This window comes from Eschrichtius robustus, chromosome 2 (genome assembly GCF_028021215.1).
Source record: "Eschrichtius robustus isolate mEscRob2 chromosome 2, mEscRob2.pri, whole genome shotgun sequence".
NCBI classification, from domain to species: domain Eukaryota; kingdom Metazoa; phylum Chordata; class Mammalia; order Artiodactyla; family Eschrichtiidae; genus Eschrichtius; species Eschrichtius robustus.
In genome coordinates this window covers 125902666-125926404 of record NC_090825.1, presented here as the reverse complement: position 1 = coordinate 125926404, position 23739 = coordinate 125902666, and the positions used below count along the sequence as shown (strand labels likewise).

The 23739-nt window shown below is 52.4% G+C and overlaps 2 protein-coding genes across 3 annotated transcripts; one reads left to right on the top strand and one right to left on the bottom strand.

Annotated features, from left to right (window-relative positions):
- The first annotated feature begins 1581 nt into the window (after positions 1-1581).
- Positions 1582-5525, top strand: IL17B (interleukin 17B). The gene is made up of 3 exons (XM_068534546.1): positions 1582-1651; positions 3753-4042; positions 5294-5525. Exons 1-3 carry the CDS (start codon positions 1631-1633, stop codon positions 5523-5525), a joined length of 543 nt encoding a protein of 180 aa, XP_068390647.1. The 5' UTR covers positions 1582-1630.
- A 4413-nt stretch (positions 5526-9938) lies between these two features.
- Positions 9939-22167, bottom strand: PCYOX1L (prenylcysteine oxidase 1 like). Of its 2 annotated transcripts, XM_068536167.1 has the most exons (6): positions 22020-22167; positions 17671-17877; positions 15647-15821; positions 13719-13930; positions 11369-11509; positions 9939-10898 (listed from the first exon to the last, which is right to left on the bottom strand). In XM_068536167.1, the coding sequence occupies exons 1-6, from the start codon at positions 22102-22104 to the stop codon at positions 10240-10242; spliced, it is 1479 nt and encodes a 492-aa protein (XP_068392268.1). In that variant the 5' UTR covers positions 22105-22167; the 3' UTR covers positions 9939-10239. The 2 variants fall into 2 exon arrangements, with proteins under 2 accessions (XP_068392268.1, XP_068392269.1); XM_068536168.1 differs by lacking the exon at positions 17671-17877 and having other exon boundaries at positions 22020-22160.
- Positions 22168-23739: the final 1572 nt, after the last annotated feature.

The following is a 23739-nucleotide window of genomic DNA, read 5'->3' as shown; positions in this document are numbered from 1 at the left end:
AGCTTCTCAGTTATGCTGTGGAAACCTGCCCTGGACAGATTAATCTTGTGACATTCAGGAGCGCCTTGCACCCTGCGTTCTTCCCCTCGGTGATTCCTGTAAATGGCCAAGAGTGGCCCTGAGTAGGACGGTGCAGTCCTGGATGCCTGTTCACGGTGTCCCTCCCCTGTCCTCTTCACACCCCCTTCCACCCCCTCCTTCGTCTCCCTGGGGGGACTTACTCGCTCACATTCAGCTGGGCTGCTCACTCAAGGGGAGAGATCCAGACCAGCAGGGCTGGTCCATTCAGCCCCTGATTCCAGGATGTGTAGACCCTGGGGTCACCTGAGCTCATGAAATTGTGGCCAGAGCCTGTGAAGCCCAGAAGTCTCTCAGCCATGAGAGTGGGCCCGAGGGGGTAGAAAAGAGAGTTGGCTGAGCAATGAGAACCGTGCTTGCTCTGATGCTAATAGAACAGCTAACGTTCCCAATAACAATTATACAATTATTTTATAATGATAACATTCATAATGAACAGCTGTGTTTATTGAGCACATACTACGTGGCACTGTGCCAGTTGTTTAACATGGGTTATTTCCCTTACTCCTTGTGGCAGCCCCGAGAGGTGGCTACTGTGACATCCCCATCCTAGAGATGGAGGCACTGAGACTCAGAAAGATTTCAGGGAGAAATGGGCCAGGCCACTGTCGATTCCTGGGTACGACTCCCATTTTACAGAGAAGGAAACCGAGGCTGAGAGAGAATGGAAGTCACAAGCAGCCACACAGGGGCAGGCCCTTGGAGTGGAGACCTTCTCTACACGAGGGGGAGCGTTGCATCCAGAAGGCCAGGACAACCGGCCACGAAGTCCTCATGAACCCGTGACTTGGCCTGCGTGAGAGCACACAGATTCAGAAACATGTTCATAGCAGGCCAGAATTGTGCAGAAAATATGCCAAGAAAAACAGAGTGGGGTGGTGGATAAAGCCCCACATGGGGACCAGATACGAACCCCAGCTCTATCATCTCTCACTCACTGTATAATCCTAGACAAGTCCCTTCTTCACTCCGGCCTCAGTTTCCCCTCCTGTGAACCACCAGTGTACTGGGGGCCACTGAGCTCACCTGAGGCTGGCTGAGGCCGGAGTGCCTGAGGCTGTTTCCCTGGGAGATGGGGCCTGTGTCCCACTCCTGGCTAGCTCTCTCTGAGAACATTTGATCTCCTGACCAACGGACAGCCTGTCCCTCCTCCACCCTTGCCCCCTTGCCATCCCCCAAACTAACGAAGCCGATTGTCTCAGGCAGCCCTGTGGGTGCTGGCTGGGCGGCCGGCCGCAGGCCACAGGCGGAGGTGCCACCCGCCAGAGCCCCATCAGACACACAGGGCATTGTCCCTCAGTCAACAGCCCCTGGGCACCTCGGCCCAGCTCCTGGCCTGCCCCCACACCCCTCACCGCCTGCCACTGCGCCAGGCCCAGCCAGCTGGGGGCCCAAGGCTCCCAGGCGATGACGAGCCCACCCACCCACTCCCCCGGCAGCCCCCTGACGAGCTATAATTGCTTCGCGCCGTCCTGTTGCTGCCATTCTCCTGGCGGAGGCATCTGGGGTTCCAGGCGGGTGGCAGCTGCAGGCCGATCGCCTGGCTCGCAGGATGGACTGGCCACACAACCTGGTACGTGATGATTCCCCATTCCACCCCCATCCCTTTTTAGGGCCTGAGTGTTTCGTTACTTCTTCTCTATTGATTAATAGCAGCCTCTGTTTGGCTTGGAATCTGCAGAGGTGAGTTCTCCCTCTGTCCTCTCCCCCAGGACAAGAAGGAAACAGAGACGGGTCTCAGAGGCTGCAGCCATGGCCAGCAGCTCGGCTCCTGAGCCGGGCTCAGCCCTGTGACACTGAAGCCCTTTCAGGCCAAAGGCATCTGGGGAGATCTTGGCCATCTCCGTTATCGGGGTTTTTCCAAAGAGTCTCTGGGTGCTGAGATCCAGGCTGTGTGACCCTGGGCAAGTCCTTCTGTTTCTCTGTTTCCCATCTATAAAGGGAGAGCCAGAGTTAAAGAACGCCATGTGAGAAGCTCCGATGAGAAAGCCTATTGTTAGGGAGATATTTTTCTGCAGCAGAATCTAGGACCAAAATGGAAGAATTCAGCCACTTGAATCTGTCATGGATTCTGTGCCAAGAAATGGTTCTGCCGAGAGGGGCTCTGCCGGAGCTTGTTTCTGAGGGTCAAGACCGGCTGGGTAGATCGGCATGGGCCGTGTGGGTGGTAGGGTGAGGGATACAGGGCAGGTGGGAGCCTGGCTAGATTCAACGAGGAGATGAAATTTCCCCTTGAGGGTCCTCCCTTCTGACCAGCCCTGGCCCCCACCCAAGTCCTGGCCCTTCTCTCCCGGCTTCCTGAGGAGTCTGTGTCCTGCTGGGCTCCCAGGTCCTCTCCCGTGTGAGTGAGAGGCTTTCCTGATGCTCCCAGATGTGGATGGCGTCGGGTGAGGGTGGACAAGGGGTCAGGCAGGCAGAGGGTCGGGGTGTGGACGAGGGGAGCAAAGCTGTCATGGAGGCCAACAGGGATCCTAGGCCATGACCTGCCCACCTCCCCAGCTGCATCTCCCAGCCGCTCCTCCCAGCCACTCTCAGCCTTGCTGTTTCCTTTCAGCAAAGCTCTTAACCAACTGAAACTTCGTTTCACACTTTCCTTCCCCCACCCCCGTACAATTTTTAGGCTCCCTATGCCCATATCTGCCTCTGTCTTATCCTTCAAACCTCACCAGACACGCCCCCTCCCCAGAAAGTCTTTGCAAGACCACCCCACTGCTGCAAGGCTAAGCGGGTGGCCCTGCTCTTCTCTAACCACACGCTGTGTGGTCCCATCCACACACTGCTGCTAGCGAGGCTTAGGTGCACGTTTTCTTGTTCGCCGTCTGTTTTCCTTGCCAGACTGTAAGCGACAGATGGGCAGGGATGGTGACAGGCATTCATTCGCTCAGCAAATGTTTACTGAATACCTAAGTGCCCAGTACCGTGCAGACACAGGGGACAAGGCAGTGTGTGGAAACAGATACGATGCTGGCCCTCATGGAGCCTGTGCTAGGTGTGGGCCCAACATATAAAAGAATCACACGTATGCACCGTAAGACTGCAGTCACGCAAGAGGCATCAGGTGTTGTTGAGAGCCCAAGAAGGTCCACAGAGGCCTCCCTAAGGAAGTGGCACTGGAGCCAAGACCTGAGGGGTGAGAGGCAGGACTCTGCAGGGAACAGCCTGTGCAAGGTCCTTGTGCAGAAAGGAGCACGGGGAGAGGAAGGTTTGCGAGAAGGCCCGAGGCTGAAGCACGGGTGTGAGAGGCAGCCAGGAGTGATTTGAGGAAGGAGAACTCAGCAGAGGTCTGGCCTGGGCAGGTGATGTTAATACGTTTGCATTTCAAACACCCATCCTTGGCCAGGGTGTGGAGAATTGATTGGAAGGAGGCAGGGGAGGATGTGGGGTACCAGGTAGAAGGCTGGTTGAGCTGTCCAAGAAGGGGAGGCTGGTGGTACAGATAGTGAAGTGGATGGCTGGGGAGATTTTTCAGAGGTGCAACAGGACTTAGCGATGAGCGTGGTGCATACATGCATCTGTACACATGTGGTGGGCTGGTGGCACCAGGCCAGGGCATGACAGGTGAGGCTGGCCCCGCTAGAGGCCTTGCTTCTTCCTTCCCCCTTCCTTGGGCCCCAAGTCTTAGCCCAGAGGGAGACGTGGCTCTCCCACCTTTGACCTGTGGCCTTCCTCCCCAGCTATTCCTTCTCACCATCTCCATCTTCCTGGGGCTGGGCCAGCCCAGGAACACCAAAGGCAAGAGGAAGGGGCAAGGGCGGCCTGGGACCCTGGCCCCTGGGCCTCACCAGGTGCCGCTGGACCTGGTGTCCCGGGCAAAGCCATATGCCCGCATGGAGGAATATGAGAGGAACCTGGGGGAGATGGTGGCCCAGCTGAGGAACAGCTCTGAGCCGGCCAGGAGGAAGTGTGAGGTCAACCTGCAGCTGTGGCTGTCCAACAAGAGGAGCCTGTCGCCCTGGGGCTACAGGTAGGCCAGGCTGGGCAGCAGTGGGTAAGCTGTGTGTTGCGGGCTGGAGGGGATGCCTTGCCCACTCTCCCTGTCATTGTAAGAGCTAAGACCTTGGATTTGGAGGCCTGGGTTTGCATCCTGGCTCTGCCTTTTACTGGCTGTGTGGCTTTGGGCAAGTTGCTTAGCCTCTCTGAGCCTCAGATTCCTCAACTGTTAGTGGAGGTGATAATAATATCTACGTCATAGGCTTGTTATTAAATGAGATATCCATGCAGGGCACTGCCGTTGTGTTCTCCAAGTCTCCAGTGAAGGGCCTGCAAGGCCTTCCCCAAATGTCACGTCCTCCAGCTCCGAGTGCCTTGTACACACCTCTAGTTACAGCACTTCCAGGCAGTACTGAGTTGGCTGTGTGCATACCTGTCTCTCAGGCTAGACTGGGACCATTCCCAGTGCCTGCATCAGAATCATCTAAGGATTCTCATGCCCCATTCAATCAAAATCTCCAGGGATGAGGCCCAGCAAGTGGCATTATCTACATCTCCACATGGTTAGGATACACAGCTGGGCTTGGGAATCAAGACCTGCTGCCCCTAGGGGACAGGAGTGGTGTCTTAACTTGGTTGTAGCTCCCCTTCCCAGCACACCACCTGGGCACACAGAAGGGGCCATGTGTATATGTGGAGAATAAATAATGAAGAAAAGGATTGACCCTGAAGGGTCCTCACTCATGAACCCAGGCCAAAGATTTTTAGCTGCACAACTTAGGTCCTGAGACTCTAGAAGAGCATGTTCAACAGAGTTTTCTGTGACAGTGTAAAGTCCAATATGGTAGCCAGTAGCCTCATGTGACTACTGAGCACTTGGAATGTGGCTAGTGTGACTGGGGAGCTAATTTTGATTATTTTAAGCTCAAACAGCCACATGTTGCTAGTGGCTCCCATACCTGGAATGTGGCAACTGGAAGGGTCCATAAAGATCCTCCGAAGCTGGGCTTCTACTTTACTGTGCCCATGACTTTCTTGGGGATCTTATGAGTATGCAGGTTCTGATTCAGGAGGTCTGGGGTAGGGAGAGATTCTGCATTTCTAACAAGCTCCCAGGGGATGCGCTGCAGGTCCACAAGCCCACTGCCTTTCCTCCAGCACGGCACGGTCTTGCTGTGCAATCAAAACCCGGGTTAGGAAAGGCAGGGGCATCGGGGCTGGGCACCACTTTGTCTTTCCCACAACCTTCCTTCTGCCCTGTGCTCTCTCTCCTGCCTTCCCGCAGCATCAACCATGACCCTAGCCGCATTCCTGCAGACCTGCCGGAGGCGCGGTGCCTATGTCTGGGCTGCGTGAACCCCTTCACCATGCAGGAGGACCGCAGCATGGTGAGCGTGCCTGTGTTCAGCCAGGTGCCTGTGCGTCGTCGCCTCTGCCCGCTGCCGCCACGCACCGGGCCCTGCCGCCAGCGCGCAGTCATGGAGACCATCGCCGTGGGCTGCACCTGCATCTTCTGAGACAGCCCTCCCTGCACCCCTGTGCTGAGCAAGGCAATGAAAAGTAAAGGCTGTCTTTTGGAAAGCAAGACTGGGTTTGTTCCTTGTGGCTCTGAAGCCCAAACCGGGTGGGAGGTAGATTTCGATCAATGTGAAGGAGGATTTTTCCATCACCCAGTATTCTCCAGCGCTGAGATGGGTTATTACAAAGATATTGCATTCATGTCTACCATTTAGGACAGTTACTTTCTTTAATTTGGGTTTATAAGCCTATATTTCAGCCACGTTATTGGAGCTTGGTTGGTATAAACCTATCTAGGAATGAACAAGAGTTGATTCTCCCCAGTTAAGTCAAGGGCCATTGCAAAGAGTCCCTCTAGAAGCAGTGAGCTCCCTGTCTCTGGAAGGGTCCAGCTAAGGCTAAGCCTCTCAAGAGTATTTCGGAGCAGTTTCCTCCTTTGGGTAGAGTCGATGATGTACATAGTCTCTTTCAACTCAGATTCTTTGCATGTCACACTTAGATCCAGAGAAGAGCCTCCAGGTTGCCAAAGAGCAGGGGTTTTTAACCGGGGCCAGCGAGCACCTAAATTTTCACGTGGGTACGTCTTTCTGGGCTGGAGACTCCTGGCTTTGAACAAACACTCAAGAGTTGAGAACATTAATGCAGATCATTCTTTCATCCAGCCTTATCCACAAGGGGATCTGGCTAGATGGTTTGCTGTATCAGTGGTTCTCAAACCATAGCTAGCACTGGAATCCCCCAAAGGGCTTGTTTAAATACAGATTGCTGGGCCCCACGCACAGCGGTTCTGAGTCAGTAGGTTTGAGGCGGGGGCTGAGACTTCGCCTTTCTAACGCAGTGGTTCCCAGGTGATGTGACACTGCTGGAATGGGGACCACGCTTTGAGAACTACTGGCTTATACCAAGACCCTTTGCTGATCAAAAAGGCAGCGTGGACTGACTTGCCCTAAAGCCCCTGCTGGCTCCTGACCCCTGGATGCTAATTCCAACCCCCTCTCCCATTAGCCCCTTGCAATTCAATCCTCCCCTGCCCTCCTAGCTCCTGCAGCAAATCCTAAGTCAGCTGTTCTAGGGGCTAAAAATACCTTCCCTCTCTGAAGACAGCTGAGGGGCTCAGGCTATTTTCTGAGGGTAAGAATAGCTGGCACTTTACAGTTAATTTCAATAAGAGGGCCAACAACCAGCATAGGAATACTTTGCTTGGCTGCTCTAACTTCAGTGCCTAAAGCAGCTTTAGTTCTGAATGTTTTCAGGGTCTAATTCATGAAAGGGCAGTGGTTAGGTATGTGCCTGTCTGGGCTGGCAAGTAACTTACCTTTTTTGGTATTGTTCTAGAGTGGATACTGGTTAAAATTACCCCAGGAAGCTTCGGCCTGGTTCCAGACACATGGAAAATAGACTTCATGTGCCAGCGCGTGCGGATGCCTTCAGCAGCCGCTTCTCCTCCCTGGGGGGTTGCTCTTCTCTGAAGCCCCTGCAGCCTGCTCTCCAGGCCTTAAGACTTCAGCTGCACACAAGGGACCCATGGCCTCCAAGGCCTTTTTGTGGGGTAAGGGCCTGGGAGCCCCCCGGGTGCCCAGGGCATAGGGATCGGGTGGGGAAGCTCCTCATCTGGGTGGTTCTGGCTGTCCTCCTCCTACCAGAGCATCCGACACACAGAGATGCTCAACAAATGCCAGTTAGTTTTATACGGATGTTGCCTTTTCCTCTTTCTGGGCTTCGGTTTTCTCATCTGTGAAACAAGCAGGTGGGACTTAGGGATCTCCAGTGTCTTTTCTGGTTTTACTATTCTGTGACTTAGGAGCTTGGCCTAGTGAGCTTGGGCTGGCAGCTGGCCCTTCCCAGTTCCGTGGTTTAAAGGCAGCAGCGGGGAGTTCAGGACCTTTGGAGAGGCAGGTCTACACTACCCCAGAACCTCCTTTGCTCTAAGTGGGTTTCATGTTTTCCACTGTCTGGTGAGAACCTCCCACTCCGTGAGAACAGAGGCCTCATTTAACTCCTTCAGCGTTGCATGTCCAACACCGAGCAAGTGCCCGGTGCAAAATAGGGGTGCAGGGCTTGGTGAATGAATGAATGCATGCATGCACAGAAGCCTCTAGAGGGAGCCCACGCTCTGCCCTTAGCTTCCCCTGTGGCTCCTTCAAAGGTGGGTCAGGAGCAAGGCATTCCTCTCTCCCTCACTATTCCTCACCCACCTCAAACTCTACCCTCCACAGGCCTCCTCCCAACAAAGTGCTGAAAGTTTGATTGGGTCACCTGCTCTAGGGGTGGAGTCTAGGGGTGAAGTGTCAAAAGTCTACTGTGTTGCACCCGGGACTACTGAGGTGGTGTGGTCTCTTTTCCTGTTTTGTTTGGCAGATTATAGGGCGCTCTCTGTCTTTGCAAATGCTCTGTCTTCTCCCAGAGAGCTGTGGGCCCTTGGGGGCTTCTTTCCTGGTCTGAGAAGGCTAGGGTGGCCCTGGGGCCAAGGCTTCCGGCTGGTTCCCATGCTCCCTTCTGCTGCCTTCAGGAATCTCTGGCCTCTCCTTGTAGGCAGAGAGGCGGTGGGATCCAGCTCTCAGGTTTGGGCTTGCGGAAGCAGGCACCGTAGGCATTTTGGCCTGCTTTTGGTCTGAGCTGTTCAGGCCTGCCTACCCAGATAAAGGAAGTTTCTGAAGGACCAGCCAGCTCCACTGCAGTCAGGCTGAGGATCAAGTGTATCTGCCCTGGTTTGCCTCTTCTGCGCACACATCCTTAGGGATGCGAGGGACGGGTGGTTATTAGGGACAAGTCTGGTACTGGCCTTGGTTCTCTGGCCCAATACCAGTGATCATCGGTTACACCATGACAGCCCATAGCACCCTTATTTCAAACACAGGCCATGACATACTGTAAGAGGTCATTACATACTGATTTCATTGGACCTGAGAGGAAGGGGAGGGCACAGCCCCCTCCTGAATCTGGTTGTCAGTGTACCTCTCTCCAACACCCTTTCCACCCCTCTGATCTTAGAGTTTGGAGACCACCTCTACCCCAGGGGTGGGACTTGACTGTTCTAAGCCAATCAATCAGTTTAATCTTATCGCCTGTGTCCCAGGTACTGTTGCAGTAGCTGAATCCTAAGCCAATCAGCATGTGGCATTCACTTGGCCACAGGAACTGGTTCAGTAGGGGCCCAATTTGGCCCAGAGCCCAGACTTTGCTTCAGGGGTCATGGGAGAAGACCCTCTGGCTCTGGGAGCTATTGGCAGCCATCTCTGACCATGAGAGAAGTGAAGGCCACGCTGGCATTCCACAGTGCTCGATGCCTGCCCTGTGCCTGGAGTTTTACGATTACCAATAAGACCCTTTTATCGCTTAAGCTAGTTTGAATTTGGTTTTCTACTACTGCAACCAAAAGCATTCTTACTGATGTGTCAGCCTCATATTTCCTATGACCAATGAGTGCACGCTACTTGCACTTCAAAGGCACCATCTCTTTTACTACCATCACTTCCCGCATAGTAAAAACAACTTCAGAGGCAGTTTGGGCCTCTGCCTCCTTGAAGGGTATTTTGCCCCATACTGAATTCAATTAATTTTTAAGGAGACATTCAAGATTTAAGCTCCGTTCTGTGAACTCATCCAGAGACTTTGGGCAAATTCTTTCCTCACTTTAGACTTTTTATCTCCGTCTCTACCAAAAGAGGGAAGTTAGCTGGATGCCCGCTGGGGCTGTTCCTGTTGGGAGTTTACAATGTCTATGTCATTTGTCAGTGTTGTGTCATCCTGGGGATCTGGGCCCTCCCCTGAGCCAGATTTAGCAGGTCTGGATGCGACTTGGGCATCCAACCTCTGAAGAACTCCATCTCAGCACCTCTTTTCTCCCTATCCTCTTCTGGGATGAATGCTTGGGGGTGAGGCAGGACTGCCCTCCACCAGCTGGGAATTTGTTTTCTTATAAGACAGATCCACGGTATTACTCCTCAACTCTTGCTTAAGGGACAGAATGGTCACTTCTTCCAGGTGCCAAGGAAAAGCTTCCCTCTTCCTTTGGCCTGGTATGTTTCCCTTTTTTCCACTGGTTACCAGGAAGCTCGGGGCTATACTGCCAGCTCTGCTGGGGTAACCGTTTCTTCCTTGTATCCTACCACAGTCATCTCCTCCAATATGCAGTGTTGTCTAGAGGCTTGGATGGTGTCTATTAAGTTCTTAACTAGGTACCTTGCATCTAGCAAGCCTACAGTAAATAAGAGCTTTAATCCTGTCTTATGTTTTCTCATCTTCCCTCTATTTGTAACCAGCTGGTTACATATGTTTCATTGTAGGTGTTGCCTCAGGTACATGCTGGGAGTAGGCAGGGGAAAACAATAAGGAAATTTGATTCAGAGTTCTCTGCCTTATATTCCCTCCCATAGTTATCACTGTCTCCTAGTTAGAAAACCAAGTCAGAAGCAGCTTAAGATGGATTTTTATTTCTTCTTAAAAAAAATAAATAAATGAATACATTGGCTTGAATGTCCTTCCCCCTCTCTTACTCTCCCCTCTTCAAAAGAAGCAACACTGTGAAAATCCTTAAGATGGAGAGGCAGAGAGTTGGTCACCAGGACCCACACTGGAGAGAAAAGACGCTCCACACACGAGGGGTCAGAGAAGGGCTCTGTGGGTGAGTGTGGCTTGTAAAACCTTGGCCGCTGCGGTGGGGGGAATCCGTCTTGAGCAGGGGCTGGACGTTTCCAGCTCTCCCCGGAGCCCTCACAGTTCAGTCTTTACCTTGTGCATCAAATCCTTTTGGTCAATCTTGTCTAGGTCCTGGTACCAGCGGTTGAAAGCCAGCAGGGCCACGTTCTTGGCAGCCACTGCCGTCACCTCCACGGAGCTGGCCGCCCACTCCAGGGCGTTGAGGTGGAAGAGCTGGTCGTGCAGCACGAACCGCGGGAGGGGGCTGTGGGGGCCGTGGACGGGGTGGGCCTGCCACTCGGCTGTCTGCACTGAGTAGTAGGAGCGAAAGAGGGTCTTCAGCTGGGAGCGAAGGAGGGGCTGGGGGGACTGGACTCGCCAGACGGCGGCCTCCTGAGGCTGCTTCCGCCGGAAGCTGGCCGAGACGTTGACGGGACACATGTTGTGCAGGGCGCAGAAGAAGCTGGGGAAGTCTGTGGTGAGGATGCTGGCAAAGGGGAAAAGCTTAGGGTCGGGGAAGCCGAAGTAGGAAGAGTTGAGGTAGCCATGGACCAAGGAGACGACGGTGGGCTGGAAGGAGCCCTGGACGACATCGATGGGCGGGTCGAAGCCTTCAAAGGTGATGGTACTGCTGTTGTCCAGGTGCAGGGGGGTGGCGATGACCACTATGTCGTAGTAGTCAGAGCCTGTGCCCACCTCATTCTCATACTTGACATGGTACAAGGGTTTCCCCTCTAGAAGGAGAGGGAAGAGAGCACAAAAGCCCGCTTCTTTCTCAGCTTCTCCCCACTTACCTGCCATCTGGGGCCCTGCACTGAGGGGACGAGACCCTCCGTGGGTGCAGCTGGGCTTTCCAGCTGCTGGGTCCCAGTCTTTCCGTGCTGGTGTGGCTGCAGGGCGAGCCCTGGACTGGAGTCAGGAAACACGAGCTCTTTCTCTGGCTCTGCCTCTGACTAGCTGGGGGAACGTGGGCAAGGCTGTGGCTCAAAGTCCTCGGTGGTCAAATGAATGGGACTAGATTAATGCAAGTCTCTGCTTTCTGGCTCTGACATTTGAATCAGGGCAACAGTGCCCTCTGGTGTCACTCGGCAGTGCTGGGAACCACTCCCCGGCAGGTCATAAACCAGGGCTTTAGGGACAGAGGAGGTGGAAGTGTTCACTGTTGAGGAATGGAGTGGACATGGCCCCTGCTCTGTCTACTCACCTGTTTGCTGCAGGGTCACAGTGGTGACCGTGGCGTGGATCACGTTGGCCTTGGTGAGCTTCAGCAGACCGGAACAAACCAGCTTGTTGCCTCCCTCCACAGACCACAGGCTGCCTTGGGCCCCAGCTAGCGACATGGCTCCTGGGCAAAGGGGGAGGGAGGGCCGCCAGTGGGTTCTCAGAACCACTGGGCAGTGGGCTGGAGAGTCCAGCACCGTCCTACCGGGGCCTCTCTCCCAGGCCAAGACTCCTCCCAACCCTGGGCACAGAGAGACGATACACACAAATAACTGCAACAAAATTCACAATGTTGTGAAGTAAAAACATTAGGCTCAGTGCAAGAGCCACTATAAACGACTACAGATTGTATGATTCTGTTTACACAGACTGCCCAGAATGGGCAAATCCAGAGCAACACAGAGTAGATTCGTGGTTGCCTAGGGCTGGAAGGCTGGGGGATGTTGGGGAACTGATGGCTATAGGTATGGGGTTTATTTTGGGGCAGTGAAAATGTTCTAAAATTGATTGTGGTGATGGAGGCACAACTCTGAATATACTGAAAGCCACTGAATCCTACACTTTAAATGGGTGAACTGTGTGGTATGTGATATCTTGAAGGATACATACAAGATACTGGCAGAGTGAGCAGGGTAGTCTCGCTGAGGTGAAACTAGGCAGGACCTGAAGGGTGGGAAGGAGCTAGCAGTGCCAAGAGCCAGAGGAATAGTATCCTGGGCATATGGGAGGTGCTTGTTAATTATAAACCTTTTCATTCATTTATTCAGCAAAAATGGGCTGAGTGCCTATGATGGTCGGCACTATTGTAAGGATACATCAGTAAACGAAGGAGACAGAGGTTCCCATTGGAAAGCCTGCCTTCTAGTGGGAGGAGATCAAATAAGTCGATCAAGTAGTCTGCTGGAAGATGATACCTGCAGGGCAGGACGGGTAGGGGCAGCTTCAATGAAAAGGCAACATCTTCACAAAGACATGGGACAGCGAGAGTTTACCATGATTGTGTCTCAGGGAAGAATGCTCCACGCCGAGGGATGGCCACACAAAAACCTCAAGGTGTGAGTGCGCCTGGGACGTTGGAGACATGGCAAGGAGGCCAGAGTGGCTAGTTTGGGGTGAGGGAGCGGTGAGGTGCTGAGGCCTAGACCATGTAGGGCCCTGCAGGCCACTAGAAGGACTTTGGGTTTTCCTTGAAGGAAAGTAGAAGCCATTACAGTTTTACATGCAGGCCTGTCAGGATCTGTCTTTTGTTTTAAAAGGATCATCTGGCTGATGCATTGAGCTTGGGGGGCCATGGGGTGGGCGGGGGGGTGGGAGACATGGTAGGAGAGTTGCAGTAATCCTGCTGAGGGATGTTGGTGGCTTAGACCAAGGAAGAGGCAGTGGTAGGAAGCAGTCAGATTCTGGGTATACGTGGAAGGTAAAGCAGATGGGATTTCCTGACATATGACATAAAGGATATGAGAGAAAGAAATGATTCAAGGTTTTGGCTGGAGCAATGGAAAGGAGTAATTACCAGCCAAGCTGGGCAGACGCTGGGAGGGGCAGGCTTGAGGGGAAAGATCAGAGGCTCAGGTTTGGACGTGCTGAGTCTGAGACGCCCATTAGCCCTTCCAGTGTAGACACAAGGGTGGCAGCTGACACATGAGCCTGCATTTTCGGAGAGAGGTCTGGGCTGGAGGTCATATTTGGGAGTCAGGTGGGTGGAATTTAAAGCCTTGAGACTGGCTGAACTCACCAAGGGAGGCTAAGTAGTTGAGAGCAGAAGAGGACAAAGGACCGAGCCTGGGCCTTCCATGTTAGGAGGGGGAGAGGAGAAGGACACAGCCAAGCAGGCCAGTGAGTGCCCATGTAGCTCCTCAACCTTGAATGCCCCTCTCTGCCCCTCCACCACCCCAGCAAAATCCTACAGCATCTTTCAAGGCCCAGAATGGTCATCATGCCTTGGGGAAGACATGCCCTGACGACTCTCGGGCAGATTTGTGGCCTGTGCTGGAGGATGGTGGGTGGTACATGTGCCCACCTGCCCCAGTAATAAGCTGGGAAGATGCGGTGCTCTAACAGATAAATACCCAGGGGCCCAGAGGCCTCAATGGGACAGCTCCTGAAACAGATCCAAACAGGAGTGGTAGAAACACACAGGACCTGAGAGCTGAGCCTCCCTTTCACCGTCTGTGAAGTGGGATGAATACCATCTCCTGACAGCTTGGAGGATAGATGCCAGAATCAGAGGCGGCAGTGTTGGTTAGGCAACTGTACTGAGCCAGGTAAATGTGAGGTTATCACAGGGAGGGCCAGGGAAGGGCAGGTGGGCAGGCCGAGGGCTGGAGGCTTACCGGCAAAGGCGGGCATCGCTGCTGACTGGCCGTAGCTGGCCCGCAGGACAGCGGAGACGACATCATCGATAAAGCGCTGTGTGACGCCCACCTGGAGCAGGGACTCAGCCACGGAGCGCTGGGTCATGTTAACAAAGGCGGATTCCCCCAGCGAGTACAGCAGTTCCTCCACACCGGAGAAGGCATAACCGTGAGCCTGGTACTTATAGATCCTGGGAGACAAGTGGAGCCAGAGCCATTGTGCAGGAAGGCCTTTCAGCTGACTGCCTGCTGCTGGGTCTGGCCCAGCAGGGACCTGCCCCCTCCTCTCCATGCAGTGGGTGGGAGAGGAGGCTGGTTATGGTACCTTTGGCCTATTCGCTGGTTGTGGTCGGCCTGTCTCACTTAGAGGGACAGCCCAGAGGGAAGGGCAAATACTCTGGAATCCCACCAGACCTGGCTTCACATCGTGGCTCTGCTGAATGACAAACATGTCACCTCTCAAGCCACTCCCTGCCTGAGCTCACAGTCCTCTTCTCACTCAGCTGGGACTGCCAAGCAGTGGGCTATGCCCGCCCCCATGGACACATCCCCTCTCCAGCAACTTTGGCTCTGCCCGAAGTGGCTTCTAGGACCGCATCGGACCCGATGGCAACTGCCTTATGTCAAAGTTGTCTGGCTCGGTCCAGCAGGCCTCCCACTCACCCCCTCGATAATGGCTTGTTCTCCCACAACTCCCCCAATCTCAGGGGCTGGCATTTGCCTGGAACCATCTGCTGATGGACTTTCGGACGGCTGGCCTTTGAAAAGTTGCCTCTGCTTGGGCTGCTCTGTAAACGTGTTGAGTTTGGTTACGGACATGACACCCAGATGGGGGTGTCCACAAAGCAGTTAGAAACTGATTAGTTAGTGGGTCTGGAACTTAAGGGGAAACTGGGGGCCGACAGGTAGAGGCTGTCTCCCACAAAAGGGAGAACTTGGCCCTGGGGGTTTAGATGAAATTGACAAGGGAGAAAAATATAAGAAAGAGGAAAGAGGAGTGAAGACATGACTTTGGGGACACCCGGAGAACAGAAGGAAGTGCCATGAAAAGCATGGTCACAGGAGTGGGAAGAGCAGAGAAGTGCCAGAAACCAGGAAGGAGGTCTAGAGGCCACGACTGAGTGTCTGATGCTGCAGCCTCTGCATCTGGGCCAGGAAACAGGGAGAACCTTCAGGAAGGACTGTGGGGGAGAGCTGGGTACCATCCTGGTGAGTGAGTGGATTACGAGAGATGGACAGGGTGACAACAGACCACTTGTCCTCGTTATTTGGAGTTGATGGGGAGGGGTCCAGGACCCAAGGAGGAGACAGGTGGTAAAGAAAGCTGTTTGTTCATGGTGGGACTGGGGGACAGAAGAGTTTGTAAATGGTGGCCCACAGGCTGCTTGTGGCTGACAGGTATGTTTCATTTGCCTTATAAGATGAATTGGTTGTGTGCACTGAGAAACTGGGAGATTTCACATATACTGGATTTCCAGCTTCTTCTGAAACACTGGAAGATGGCATTCCCCCATGGCCACCAGTGGCTTGAGCAGAGAGCGGCCGCCCCTTCAGAGGGGGGCCTGGCTCTTCAGGGCCCCTCACTCCCTAGCCTTCCCTTCCACCCAACTTCTTCACTTATTCATACCCCAGGTGGGCCCTTAAAGGTGGCTGAGTTTGCAACCCATGCTTTTATTTACCAGTTTAGCTGAGGGAAAGAGGATGCCAGTGTGACAACGCGAGAGACCAACTACCGCTGCGCTAAGCAAGCACCTTGCCGATGCTGGGCGTGCTTGGAGCCTGGGCGGAATTCTCACACCCAGCAAGTACCTTTTCCTTTTGGACAGTGTACAGTCACGTTGGTTCCTCCGGCACCTCTCTTCCTCTCTCCTTCTAGAATGCCCTCCCCACGCTTCACCCAGCCCTACCTCATGAACTTCTCCATGACCTCCTCCACCCACATCTGCAGTCTCAGGAAGCTGATGCCGTAGTGCCACCAGAGGCGGAAGAGGTTCAGCAGGTACCAGTCAGTCTCCTCCAGCACAAAGTCCTCTCCGTTGAAGATGGCGCTCCTCCCTCCCACTTCGCGCCGGTGCCGCAGCCCTGAGGAGACAAGGAGGAGGCCCTCAGGTCCCCTTCGGAGGACCCCCCGCCCCGGGGGAACCTAGCAATGCCTGAAGCTTAAATTCAGGGGCCGTCCTGAAGGATGCACGTGGATCGGCTCCATTAAAGGGAATATGAACACTACGGTTTGTGCATCTGTGCTGCTTGTTTAAGAACAGTATACAATACACTGGGGAGATGTCTGGCCTGGCTAGTCAACAAAGAAATGAAAATTAAACTAATGTACCATTTTACATTTTTTTCCAACAGGGGTCCACTCAGCCACGAGTGAGGGAAATTCAGACGTCATCCTGGACCGTCCAGGGGCTGACAGCCAACAGGGCCTGCTCTGAGATGGCAGCCCTGGGCACCAAGGCCACATGGAAGGAATCACAGCTCCTGGCAACTGCCTGCACTCTACAACTTACAGAGCACTGGGTCTTCGTATCTCACTTCATCTTCTCACAGCCTCGGGAGAGGCAGAACAGGTGTTAGCACCCCCAGGTAAAGATGCGGAAAGTGAGGCTGAGCGATTATAGGACCTGCCTTAAGTCAAGGGTTTTTCTTTCTTTCCCTCCTATTCCTGTCCCAAAGCCACGAAGTTCCCCTACCCAGAGGCAACCAGTAAGTGTATTCCTTCAGCATCCTTCTAGAGATATTTTGTGCAAACACTTATAAATGTGTACATATCTCTGAGTTATCCCTCCCCTCACCCCACATACTATATACACTGGTCTGCACCTTATTGACATATGTGTCTTGGAGACTGTTCTCTACCTGGGCCTACAGGACTTCCTCACTCTGGCTGCTGAGCAGTCGGCTGTGTACTTAAACAATACTTTGTTTAATCTCAGATCCCAGTGGGCGGGCAGGTGGGATATTTTCAACTTTTTGCTATTACAATGCTGTAATGAACAACCTTGTGTGCCTGCCACTCTGAACATCTGCGGGTACACCTACAGGATCACTTCTGAGAAATGGAATTTCTGCATCCAACCGTACATGTATTTGGTTTTTTTTTAAACTTAACTAATTAATTAATTTTTGGCTGAGTTGGGTCTTTGTTACTGTGCTTGGGCCTTCTCTAGTTGCGGCGCGTGGGCTTTTCTCTAGTTGCAGCGAGTAGAGGCTATTCTTCGTTGCGGTGTGCAGGCTTCTCATTGCGGTGGCTTCTCTTGTGGCGGAGCATGGGCTCTAGGCGCGCGGGCTTCAGTAGTTGTGGCTCGTGGGCTCTAGCGCGCAGGCTCAGTAGTTGTGGCGCACGGGCTTAGCTGCTCCGCGGCATGTGGGATCTTCCCGGACCAGGGATCGAACCCGTGTCCCCTGCATTGGCAGATGGACTCTTAACCACTGCGCCACCAGGGAAGCCCCGTATTTGTGGTTTTGATAGATGCTGCTGGGGCTGAATCTCAGTTCTCTCACTTATTAGCTGCAGGGACTTAGCCGAGGTGTATATGCTTTCTGAGCCTCAGTTTCCTTGGGAGGAGATACAACACCCATCTTGCAGGCTGGTAGGGAGGATTGGAGGTAATGCTTATGTATCACCTAGAAGGATGCCAGGTACTTGGCAAGCACACACCATGTGGAAGCCATTATGATTATGATTATTGAGAAGCAGCAAATTGAAAGGGAAAGAAACTGGCCTGGGGGGGAGGTCAAACCTGAGTTCTAATCCCGGCTCTGCAACTAACTCACTGTGTAACCTCAGGCAAGTTCCTTCCCCTCTCTGGTCTCAGCTGCTCCATCTGTAAAACGAGGAGATTGGGCTATATGACCTTCCGGACTTGACCATCAGGGTAATCTGGGAAGGGCCCAATGGCTGCCGCCAGCCCCAGGACGGCGCACTCACCCAGCTGCTTGACGAAGCCCTGCATGTGGAGGCTCAGGGAGTGGAAGGAGGCGGCGCCACTCTCGTAGTGCTGCTTGTTGACCGAGATGGTGGCCAGGCGGCCGCCCACGGTCCCCTTCTCAAACACGTCGATCTGCACCCGGGGACCGAAGTGCTGTTGGAGGAAATGGGCCACGGCAGAGCCCCCAATTCCGGCTCCAACCACGGCTGTCAGCAGGCCCCGGAGGCAGGCGTGGGGAGAGACAGAGCATGGGCGTGAGACTGCGGGTCACACCTTCTCAGCCTCCTGGGCCGGTGGTTCCCAGGTATTTGCATCTCATAGGCTTTTAACATCTCAAAAAGGAAATCTGCAGACTCGTTCTTAGTAAAGCTATTAATAAACAGCAAAGGTCAACCTGAACACTGCCACCTACTATAACCCTTATTTTATAAAGAAAAAGACAAGTTAGCAGCAAAGGAACAGGAAAGAATCTCAAAATTCAGGATGCTTATTTTAAAAGTATAAGTTTAGTTTTATACAGACTCTTTACATTGTCTCTAGTTTTATTTCACTGCGAATTGGTGAAAACCTGGTCACCGACAGGCACATTAGGTTAGATTTGTATTTGGAATCCACTCCTTAATCCAGGGGTTGTCAAACTACAGCCCTAGGGCCAAATCTAGGCAGATGCCTGTTTTTGCAAGCTGAAGTTTTATTGGAATGCAGCCTCGCCCTTTCTTTAGCTTATTGGCTATGGCTCTTTCATGCCAGGCAGAGTTGAGTATAGTTGGAACAGAGACTGTAAGCACAGCCTAAAATATTTACTCTCTGGCCCTTTACCGAAGAAGTCAGCCAACCCTTGGTCTATTGCAACCTCCCAACTGACACATAAGTCATTTCCACATCTGTGTTTGCCGAGCCTGGAATTCACCCTGTGATGGGTCGCTCATCACCGTATAGGACATCTATTCTGCTTTGAACTCTTGTTACGAAGTTTCAGCTCGTTGACGTCTTTTTGGGTCTTACCCACTGTCTTTACTACGCCTCCTGCCTTCCTGTTAGTTGCAAACTTGGTTCATATACCATCAATAGTCTCATCCAAGTCACTGAGAAAAGCGTTTCATTGGACAGGGCTCTGAGGTGCTGCTAGGAACCGCTGACCAAACAGATAGTAATCATTACATAGCACTGAGAGGACAGTAAAGCAGCTATGAAACTACTGAAATGGATGGCCATGCTACCCACAATTTTTGCCCACCACATATCTAAGACACATCTTTCCTCTCATCTGACAGTCTTATAACCTACTCAAAAAGAGAATGAGATAAAGCTGGTGTGATTTGTCCTTACTAGACCCATGTTGGGCCCTAAGACCACAGGCTCCTGTCAAGAAGGCAAAAATACAAGGTTCTTTATGATCTGGGCTCCATTTACTTATTCCATTCCCTGCCTCACCCTTGCAACACTCCACCTTCTTGTCTTGACTTCTTTTGCTGTGGAGCATGGGACTTTGCTCTCTCATGCCTGTGCCTTTGCCCTCACTGCTTCCTTTGTCAGAAATGCTCTGTCACCCTTTGCCTCACTGACCTCTGTGGCCCTTGTATGTAGTTTTTAGCTGGCTTGCCTGACCCGCCTAAGACAAGTGTCCCTCCTGCATAGTCCCACAGCACTCTCCTTACCCTGGCCTAGTCCATGGCACACTATACTCAAATGATCTGTTAAGGTCTGAGGGCAGGTCCCTGTGTCCCCAGATCCTGGCAGGCAGTAGAGCTCACTATTTCTTGCATCTTGAAAGAACAAACTACTTCCTTCATCTCAGTGTTTACAAAGCCACTTCCAAGAATGCCCTTAACCTTTTAAACCAATGTGCTCCCTACCACTTCCATTTTCGACCAAGCCCCAAATTACCCCTTTTTTTTTTTTCCCCCCAGAGAAACTGCTATCACAAGGCCTGGAAGCTGCCCAAGGACTACAGGGAAGCAGAAGACCTCACCTCATTGAGAGTCAGCTCATTCAACACCCACAAACTGACACCCACTCTCTGGTCTATGGTAAGATGTGCTGGACATAGGATGAATCAAACAGGGAGAGCTCCGGTCCCCCTGAGCATAGGCGGGGAGAGGGCGGACAGACTCATGCACTGTTAGCAATGACAACGTGTGACCAAGTGCAACAGCGGGATTCCAGAGAATCCTGAGGAAGCAATGAATTCTGCCTGAGGGTGTGGGCCCCAGGCTTCACAGGGAAGCAACGTTGATCACGACCCTGGAGGACAATAGGCTTTGCCAGTGAGCAGAAACACATTCTCTGCAGAGAGAACAGCATGAGCAGGCCACATGTGGAACTATGGGGGAGTTTAAAGGGTCCAATGTGGGCTTCCCTGGTGGCGCAGTGGTTAAGAATACGCCTGCCAATGCAGGGGACACGGGTTCGAGCCCTGGTCCAGGAAGATCCCACATGCTGCGGAGCAACTAAGCCTGTGCGCCATAACTACTAAGCCTGTGCTCTAGAGCCCGTGTGCCACGACTACTGAAGCCCGCGCGCCTAGAGCCTGTGCTCTGCAACAAGAGAAGCCACAGCAATGAGAAGCCCGCGCACAGCAATGAAGACCCAACACAGCCAAAAATAAATAAATAAAATAAATAAATTAAAAGAAAAAGGGTGCAGTGCCACACCGAGGTGTTCAGATTTGATCATGCAGCAGCCTGAGGGTTAAGCCATCTTAACAGGAAGCTCCTCGTTCCCATTGTGGGTAGAGTCCAAACCACCAAGGACAGACAGAGGCTGTTGTCAGAGGGCTGAGGAAAATCAGGAAAGCTACAGGGCAGCATGGCATTGCCAGGTATCCTGCCTTGATGATGCCTGGGGTGAGGTGGGTAGGGCTGGCTGGAATGAGGAAGGTAGCAAGTTCTGCGTTGCCAGAAATGGTAGAGCTGTGAGGAGGCCCTGCCCCTTCTTCACTGGTCAGTGGGAAATGTCCTGCTCTGCTGCCCTTTCCCAAGAGATGGGGGAGGCCCTGCATCTCAAGACATTGCCTGCCTAATTCTTCCCCATCCTTCAAACCCTGGCTCCAAATCCACCTCCTCCATTAGGCCTTCTCTGGCCACTCCAGCCCTCAGGATTCTCTTTCCTCTGAAAACCCTAAATGTTCAGTCCCAAACTGATTTCTGGCACGCTTCAGCCTGTCTTAACCCTTTATGGCCTGAGCTGTGGTTTGGTAATCCAAACCTTAGCACTGCACTGGCCCTGTTAAGTCTGTGGTGCTCCCATGGGGCATCCCTCCCTGCCACCTAGAGCGCACAGAGGGCAGCCTAGTGGATTAGGGACTCCTTCTCCTTCACACCAGAAGCCCAGCATCTCTGCCTATGGGAATTTTATATACGAGGGACTTGAAAACCTTTCATTCATGTAGAGTTAAAATGACAAATGTTAAGAGGAAAAAAGTGTAAACAAATATGAAATTCTAGTCAATTATATACATGATGAAGTATTTAGCAAAATGTCCTGATGTCTGCAATTTATTTTGAAATGTATTAAAATGTAAGATGGATTAATGCACATGTGATAGGTATGTGATAAAGCAAATATAGTAGCAGTTTCTTAACGGCAGAATCTAGGTGCTGGGTATACAGGTGATCACTGTACAATTCATTCAACTTTGGTCTATGTTTGAAAATTTCAAAAGGAAGCAAGTAAGTAAGAAGACTGCTGTTAAAAATCCCCCACTTCGTCATTCAGCAAATCTATCCCCAGAGGACTTACCATGGGTTCTGTCTCCCCTAGAACTGCCTCCTACCCTCCATGAGGTTTTGGCTTAGATGTTACTTCTAGGAAGCCCTCCCAGAGCCCACAAAGACTGGGGTGAAGTGCCCCTCCTCTGTAGTCACAGTGCTTTCTCAGCCTTAGTACTAACTTCCTTGTATTGTGCAGTCTCTTCTCCACACAGGAACTGTGGAGCACTGTGCCTGCTACACAGACAACCCTCAATAAACCTGTGTGAATGACGTCAACCAGAGAGGCCAGAATCTCTGTCCTGGGGGCACCTGGCAAAGAGCCAGATCCACGGCAGATGCTCAGTGTCCCTGGACCTTCCGGTAAGATCGGTGACCAGTCCTGCCCCAAGCCTCTTTTCCGCCCCAGGTAGCCCTGGACACAAGCCCACGCCTCCCTCCCCATCAGCACCTTGCCTACTGCGGTCCCCTTCCTCGCCCAGTCGCAGTGCCTCGGCTCTTCTCCACCCAGCTCCTCTCCCGAGGACCCCTCCCTCGCCCAGCTGCCTTCCCCTTCCCCCATCCAGAGGCTCCCGGCTCACAACACTTTTCCCTCGCAGCCCTCCCCAGATCAGCACCCCACCCGGTCCTTCCCGCACCGATTTTGCTGGGCCGGGCATCGCCTGTAGCGGCGGCGGCGAGGAGGGCGGCCAGCGCGGCGAAGAGCCGGGCAGCGCGGGCCATGGCGGGCAGCGACTGGGGCAGCACGCCGGGGTTCGGGCAGTCGCGGGTTGGCGCTGGGCTCCCCGCCCCGCCCCGGCGCCCCACTGGCTGTTCCGTCTTCCAGCCTCGCTGGTCGCAGCCTCTCATTGGACAAGCAGCCTTCCCTCTCCGGCAGGAGGCTCTCATTAGCCGCATCTCTCTGGGGACAGGCTCTGTCATTGGCAGCTTCTCCGTCCCGCCTCCTGGATGCGGTTTCCTCATTGGCTGGCTCGTCCTGCTCCGGCGCAGGTGTGCGCGCTTCGAGTGCTCAGCTTCAGGACCAGGGCCCAGCTCTGGGGGGATTGACGGCAGAGAAAGAATTGAAGCTTTGACGATCTCGGTTCAAATGCAACCTCTGAGCGTTAGTGGCTCTGTAGCGTGCTTTTGTCTGTGTCTCGTTTTGTTTCCGTGCTCTGCCTTTCTAGGTGGTTGTGGCAATCACGTGAGATAAGGGATGTGAAATCACTTGGCAGTGTCTGCAAGTGCTGGAAATTGCTGACCAGTCAGGCAGTCGGGATGGCTAGACGCTACTTGTTTCAGCATATGCTGAAACAAGGCCAGATGCTTTCAAGACTGCTGTTAGTTACTACGTGTATTTGCAGTTCTGACATACAGTTTATGTCTCTGCCTTCTACTTAAAAACAAAAGGTAAGAGTTTCATCCACTCTCCTTTCATAGGGGAGGAAAGGTGGGAAGGAAGGGATAAGCTCCCATTTTCACCCTCTAGGAAAACAAGAGCAGCTCACTGTGGCTAGTTTACCACACTATGAAGGACAGATTTCCTCTAGCAGAAAATAAAATTGGGGATGAGTTTCAGGATAAAATAAGGAAAATTCATGTTTATTCAGTCAGATTATGGCTAAGAGAAGAAATGGAAGGGACTCGGAGAATAGTAAAAGGGCATAGATCTGAGTTTCCAACCAGCTCTGTGAGTCTTAACAGGGCAATCTAGATTACTAGTAAAGTAGTAGATGAATAAACATGCATTTCTCATATTAAAAAGAAAGACTTTTTGGCAGTATTTGTGTTAGAATGGAAAACCTTTTAAGTTCATTTCCAGACTCAAGATAGTGCCTTAAATTATCTTTTAAAACAAGCATTCAGCATCACTTTGTCCATGTTCTCTTATGTGCTAACAATATAATTCTTGCAGTATTTTGATAGGGTAAAATCATATTAACTTTAAAACTCAACTTGACTCTACTTTGCTTTTAATTTTAGGGTCCTCGGTAACTCTAGATTCTAGAGCTGTATTTTCTTCTGTTAGGAAGTTCTTCCAATCCTACAACACATCGATGATGTGTCTCAAAGTTGTAGGACAAGTTCAAAAAGGCTGTTTAAGAGGAAAAGCAAGGAGGCATAATTCTGGTGGCCGAGGTGCAAAACTAGTAGTTTGACTGGGAGTGAGGTTGGGTGACCCAATCAGTTATTTATTGCCGCATAACAAACCACCCCAAAACTTAGTGGTTAAAAGTAACAATCATTTATTTTGCCCTTAAATCTGCACTTTGGGCAGGGATCAGTGAGATCAGCTCATCTGTGTTCCATGTTATGTCAGGTGGGGCTGCTCCACTGGGGACTGGAGAGTCCACTTTCAAAGTGGCTCACTGAGATGGC